Here is a 6,827-nt window from a genome sequence, read left to right as displayed (position 1 = left end):
GAACCACTCCGTCAATTTTTAATGCACCACCAGAGACTTCAGTTGACGAGAGCACAGTACGGTGCCCCTCCCTAGCCATGCAGGTTCCACTCGGTGACGGTTCCCCAGAATCTATCGCATCCGGGCCGTTAACCTTCGATCCAACAGCCATTGACCACGAAGTTCCTGTGGATCCCTCTGCCACTTCCTTACACCGAGGGAAAGCCCGGCAGGCGGCAGCCAACCAACGCCGGGACGGGAGGGACCAGCCCCCGACGTCCATCTGCGCGCGTCCTGTTTCCGGCACGCACGCCCTTACCCCGAACCCCAACTGCCGGTGCCACCAGCCGCCGTGGCCCGTGTCAACGGGAAAAAAGCGGCAAAAAGCTCCGCGAAATGTGCCCGGCGTGCCAAATTTCAACGGGAAAAAAGCGGCAGAAAGCTCCGCGAAATGTGCCCACTAAACACCTCCTGCTCCTTAAGCTAATCTCCAAAGGGAAAAGGCCAATCCCTCATCAAAGAAAAAGCGGCCAACAAGCCGGAAGCTACCCTCTCCCCGCACTCCCGCAGCCTCATCATCAGTCGCACAGGTCACACAGTGATAAAAGCCTCGGGAGCGAGCCGAGGAGACAAGAATCTCTCACGAGACAGCCAGCCAGCCACGCACCTCCGCCCCGCCCGTAGGACAGCCAGCTCACCAGGCCCTGCCTGCTTGCTAGTCCTACTTCCTTTGCCATCCCTCAGCGCGAGGAGAAAAGCAACTCAGCGGAGCACGGCAAAGCAAACCAAGAGCTCGCGTTGCCGTGCCTTGCCTTGCCTAGCTACCTTCGCCACGACGAACCTGACCTGAGAGCGCGGCGACCGATCGACCACCCCCACCGGCGCGCTGAGCGCGTTTATTTTCCCGCGAGAGCCGGACGCGCGAGATGGAGATGGCGGGGGCGGCCGAGGCGGACACGCCGTCGAAGGAGCCGGTGCGCACGGGGCGGAGCAACACCATCCTGCTCCCCATCGTCGGCATCCTCTTCGCCTACCTTCTCTACCGCTTCCTCCGCCCGCGCCTCCGCGGCCTGCGCCTCGACCGCTATCTCCCGTCGGGCGTCCGCCTGCCCGCCTGGCTCCGCCGCCGCGCGCCCAGCGGGAGCACCGTGCTGCCCTACTTCGCGCCCATCGCCGACCGCCTCGGCGCGCTCCCCTACCTCGGCCCCTTCGCCGACCGCCTCGGCGTCGGCCCGCACGGCGGCCACGGCGCCGCCCAGCAGGCGCTCGTCAAGTTCCCCGGCGGGGAGGCGCTGTCGGTGGCCGCCATCCTCGAGGCGCCCGGGGAGGTGGTCGCCAAGTCCGCGCACAGCACGCTGTACCGCGCCGCCATGCGCTCCGGGGAGGCCGCCGTGCTGCTCCGGTTCGTGCGCCCCGCGTGTGCCGTCGCCGCCGACGAGGCCTACGCCGCCGCGCGCCGGATCGGCGCCGTCAGCCACCCGAACCTCGTGCCGCTCCGCGCGGTGTACGTCGGCCCCAGGGGCGAGAAGCTGCTCGTGCACCCCTTCTACGCCGCCGGCTCGCTCCACCGCTTCTTGCAAGGTTGGTTACGTTTTGCATTCTTCTTGGTTGCTTCTTCCTAGTCTCGCCTACATTTGCAGTTCAAGCAGTTTTTTTTCAGCAGTTAATCAGTTATGCTAAATTCCATTTCAAACACGAGACTTAGTACTTTTTTTTTGGTTGCTCTATCGTTGGTTTGATGTGGGGGTCATCAGGTCAATTATTGTCGACAGGTTTGATACTGAACCTGTACTTTTAGCAAGATCATCTCAGGCCACCGTCAAAACAAGATCTCGGGTCTGTGTTCCACGATGCTGTAGCACATTATACAAATACCAGCGTACACAGCACATGTGGACTGTTCGTTTTTCTTAACAGCCGTACTATTTCGGAGAAGTTTCGGCCATGGCTTTTCAGCGAAGCGAACAGACCGGTGGGGGTATGATACACATATCCCAGCTGTTTACATTGCAGTCTGTTTACATTGCAGTCTTGCCGCATGCAGCTCAAAGTTTAAAAGTTTAGTTCGACTGAGCCTGCGTTTAGTTCGCGAAATGAAATATTTTGGATGTCACGTCGGATGTTTCGGAGGTGTCGGAAGGGGTTTTCGGATACTAATAAAAAAAACTAATTACATAGCTCACCTGGAAACTGCGAAACGAATTTATTAAGCCTAATTAATCCATCATTAGCGCATGTTAGTTACTGTAACACTTATGGCTAATCATTAGTCTTAAAACATTCGTCTCGCGATTTGCAACCAAACTGTGCAATTAGTTTTTTTTCGTGTATATTTAATACTCCATGCATGTGCCGCAAGATTCGATGTGATAGTTTGAGGTGAAAATTTTTGGGAACTAAACCAGGCGTGAAGTAAATTGAAAGGGACAACTCAAATGAGTTGAAATGGTCCTGATATTGGTGGCAAGTTTAAACTGATTTGTTAAATTTCATAATCCGGCGTTGTCATAAAATGCACACGAGAACCGAGGGCTCTGAAATGGTACGTCTGCTCATATATATTTTTTCTCCATAGAGTGGAAAGTGTCATGGCATTGCTAAATTAAATTTAGGCCATGTTTAGTTCACCCAAAATCTAAATTTTGACACTATGTAAAAAGAAGATTCCTCGTCACATCAAACTTACGTTACATGTATGGAGTACTAAATGTTGACGAAATCAAAAACTAATTGCACAGTTTGGTTGTACTTTGCGAGACGAACGTTTTGAGCCTAATTAGTCAAAGATTGGACAATTATTACCAAATATAAACGAAATGCTACAGTGAGCTACAGTAATGAACATTGTTTTGGGCGGCGCCGATTCGGGGCAACTAAACACGGCCTTAGTACAAAGCAGATCAATTCTCAAAAAGCAGGGCACCTAGTAGTTCTTACTTTCTTTTTGGGTGGGGCCACATGTGTTCTTGCTATCTGTTGTCATCATCGTTATATATTTAGCGTGTTCACTGGTTGGTGCTGGTTTGGGCTGGCTGGTGCTGGTTTTTTATGAGAGGAAAACATCGTTGGCTGGTTGAATAAGCCTGGCTGAAACCAATAAGCGAAGAGGGTGATTATAGGCAACATCAAATCAACTTTGTGAAAACCTTTTCTGCTTTGCTGTCAGCTCGAAACTTCGGATGGGTCCGGTCCTGATGCCATGTTCCTGACTCCTGTTGTTTGTTAAGAGTTGTTAGATTAAAGTGGAGTGCTTCTTTAGCGACGGAGTAGATTTAAACAGTCTGCACTAAAGTTTGTGCGTATTTGTCATCTGCATGGGTTGCTGAATCACAATTTTCTACGGGATATGATGATCTGCGATCTAGCTTATGAACACTTCATAAATCAATTGATGCTCTGAACATCCTTTTGGTATCAGTCGTGACAGTATCTAATTGCTTTGTTGCTATCATTTACAGAGGGAATCGCGGAATCGCATAGATGGAACATAGTTTGCAATCTTTCTCTTGGCATTGCCAAGGGACTGGATCACCTGCACACAGGCTTGGACAAACCGATGGTCCACGGCAACCTCAAGACGAGCAACGTTCTTCTCGACGCCAGCTACGAGTGTAAGATATCGGACTACAGCCTCTACCTCCTGCTGAACCCTGCCGCTGCCCAGGAGATGCTCGAGGCCTCGGCGGCGCAGGGGTACAAGGCACCCGAGCTGATCAAGATGCGGGACGCCACACGCGAGAGCGACGTCTACAGCCTCGGAGTGGTTCTGCTCGAGCTGCTCGCGCAGAAGGAGCCCGCGGGCGCGGACGACGGCCGGCCGAACCCGCGGGACATCCTCCTCCCGGCCTCCTTCAAGAACCTGGTCCTGGAGCGGAAGATCTCCGACGCGTTCAGCTCTGACCTCGCCAGGCACTGCAAGAGGTCCGGGAAGGAGAAGCACCTGAACGCGTTCTTCGAGCTCGCCACCGCCTGCTGCAGCCCGTCGCCGTCGTTGAGACCCAACACGAGGCAGATTCTCAAGAGGCTCGAGGAGATCGCGAGATGAAATGGATGGATGTGTGAGTACTGAGTTGGTCTGGCAACTGGTTGCTACTTAATCAGCAATGCTCTCTGTTGCAGCATACCGTTGATCTGGGAAGCGTCCTGCCCCCAAGCTAAATGAACAACGTATTTTGTGGTGGCGATCGATTGGGGAATGGATACAAGTTTTCACATCCAGGAACCTGTACTGTACAGTTTCAGTTTCACCGAGATGCAGAGGTGGTCATCAGAAAATATACAGGATGTGCTTTCGGTGCATGAGCATCAGTGCTAGACTGTGTTTCTTTGTGTTTTATTTATCCTGAAAGTTGGAGATGTACAATCGTAGAGCACCTGCCCTGAAGATTTCTAAAAGACTGTTAGTTTAAAGGTACGTGTTGTATTTCCATACATTCAGAGAAATCTCCATGTGGTGGAATGTTCTCTTGCAGACGCGTATAACAATGTACTCCTAACATGGTATTTGTCGTCGACGTCGTGATACTGCCATGCTCGCGGTGCCATGTGTATGCGACGCATACTGACAACCAAAGCGAGTGATTGATTGATTCACCCGCAGTGGAGTCTTTGGAACCTTTCCAGGGTTGGTGATTTGTCCTTATCACTTAACCATACTTTTTTTTCGGCGAGGATGTCACTAACCGTACTTCATTCTCATCCCCTGTAATCAAAGCGATGAAGATCCGCTAGCTCTTGACTTTTTTTCGATAGCCTGGCGCGGTGGTATCTTGTCAAGAAATAAGAAGAATCTTAGGTGTAGGTGACATCCTAGATCTCCCATTCGAGGCCTCAAACCGATCGCATTTCTTTAGCTGACACTGACAGCCGCGCACATCCGTGCGTGTCACACCTATGCTCAGAAGGTATGCCGACATTTTCTCATCTGCGCATTTCATTGAGAACACGCCGGATAAACCAGAAACACATCTGCAGCAAAAAGGAGGAAGTCTCGGTGCCGACAGTAATACACCAACCACCTCAGTGTCAGGATCTCGACACCGAGTTTTCACCAGATAGCGGCGGCATCCCATTCATTCACAGGACGGGACCAGACCGCCGGTCCCGCTCCTTCATCGTCTCGTCCGTCCATCTCGGCGCAAACGGCAAAACCAAACGCAAAAGAGGCCGCAGCACGTGAAGCAGACCTGTCCCAGCGCTGCAAAGGCCAAAGGAGCACCACCAGCAAATGACCGGACCAAACAACCCGCAACCGGCGGGGCGCCCCTGGGATCTTGTCGGCGCGCACGGTACGGCGCCCGAGTCCGGTGATCGTACGCGCCGTGCTGTGGTACTCGTGATAAATCCGGAGCCCCCTTTAATTTGACGCTGATCGTTCGGATCATCCCTCCACCTCCACGGCGGGCTTGGTACTGGCCAGCTTCACGATTCACTGTCAGCGGCGAATCTAGGAAATATTTTAGTGAGAGTGAACAACACTGCTGCTCGATCTTAAGTCTTAGCCCCTCTACACTATAGAACTTTGTCTAAAAATTCATAGGGACTCTACAGTAATTTACACGGCTTCGGTTTGGGTAGGGGGGCTTGAGCCCCCCGCCCCACTGCTGGATCCGCCCCTGTTCATTAGTACATCATGCGCGCCATCGCGCCGCGCAATTAAACAGAAAATCAAATGGTACACGTAAGCATAGCGAGCATCGGTAAACGCAGCGCAGAGCTACAAATTATATTTATATTATATGGATGGATGTCATGAAGCACTTTTTCGAGTTGGAAGGTTAGGGTAGTGTTACTGATATATTACAACAGTTCACACCATAGGTTCAGCGACAGGTTATAGCCTGGCATAGTTGGTGGTACAGTGCAGTTAGTAGCAAGTAGTATTCCTAGTTTCATAACATTAGATAATGGGATCCTAGACTATACAAGAATGCTGAAGACGGGCCCCAAAAGCGCACAGATTGCGTGGTGGTATAGTAATCTAGGCAGCCAAGTTTTGAACCGGCGTTGTAAATACCAATGTACATTGTGTTGAAGATGAGCTTGGGTGTACGCATTGTGACGGTCATGCACAAGGTCATGCACCAAGGGGTTTTACAAGCTGTACAAAACATGAGATATGTTGAGATGATAATAGCAGCGTTGAAGAAGGTGACTTTAAAAAACCATGGCAGTATGTACCTAAAAGCCTGTATCACTTTTTCTGATCGCCTGATGATGATTTGCGTCCACCAGACTTGACATGCGGTTTAGTATCCTGAGCTCTTGGCCTGAAAGCGGTTCATATTTATTATTGTTGAGAAGTTGCATAGAAGGATTATATGGTCATGTTCTAATTTATCATTGTAAACAGTCTGGCAAAAACCTGGAATCTCCGATCTATAGTTAGTGTTTAATACCTTTTTCTTCGGCTGTCTAGGTGGTCCTCCGGATGCTGTTCGTGTGTAAGCCTGGGCAAAATACCCGATACCCATTACCCATACCCGAATTACCCGAACCCGGACCCGAATTACCCGAACCCGAGGTACCCGATACCAAATTCGGATAGCGATTTTGATTACCCGAAATTAGTTTGGGTAATTCGGGTAATATCCCCCGGTACCCAAACTACCCGAAGATTTGTTTTTGTCTTTGTATTTATCATGTGTTGTTAGCTGAACCATTTAACTTATCACTTTATTAGAATATAATTCTCTCTATTTGAATGAGTGACTGTAATATATTATTCACTATAAATTGCTATTGAAATTCTATATAAATTGCTGCTGAAATTATGTATAGATCGCTACTGAAATTTAGTGTAGTTTGTTGTTTTCTGTAAATTTGGGTATATCGGATAATACCCGAAC

General features: G+C 50.4%; 1 protein-coding gene across 1 annotated transcript; it reads left to right on the top strand.

The window, feature by feature from the left end:
• The first annotated feature begins 601 nt into the window (after positions 1-601).
• LOC136464020 (putative kinase-like protein TMKL1) lies at positions 602-4,531 on the top strand. The gene is made up of 2 exons (XM_066462987.1): positions 602-1,560; positions 3,438-4,531. Exons 1-2 carry the CDS (start codon positions 906-908, stop codon positions 4,022-4,024), a joined length of 1,242 nt encoding a protein of 413 aa, XP_066319084.1. The 5' UTR covers positions 602-905; the 3' UTR covers positions 4,025-4,531.
• Positions 4,532-6,827: the final 2,296 nt, after the last annotated feature.

This window comes from Miscanthus floridulus, chromosome 7 (assembly GCF_019320115.1).
Source record: "Miscanthus floridulus cultivar M001 chromosome 7, ASM1932011v1, whole genome shotgun sequence".
In the NCBI taxonomy this organism is placed as follows: Eukaryota; Viridiplantae; Streptophyta; class Magnoliopsida; order Poales; family Poaceae; genus Miscanthus; species Miscanthus floridulus.
This window is presented reverse-complemented; position numbering and strand designations above follow the sequence as displayed.

Bases quoted from the DNA above. Each gene is read 5' to 3' on its own strand.
- LOC136464020 (XM_066462987.1), top strand. From the start codon at position 906: ATGGAGATGGCGGGGGCGGCCGAGGCGGACACGCCGTCGAAGGAGCCG. The intron at 1,561-3,437 runs GTTGGTTACGTT...TATCATTTACAG, and splicing joins GCTCCACCGCTTCTTGCAAG to AGGGAATCGCGGAATCGCAT.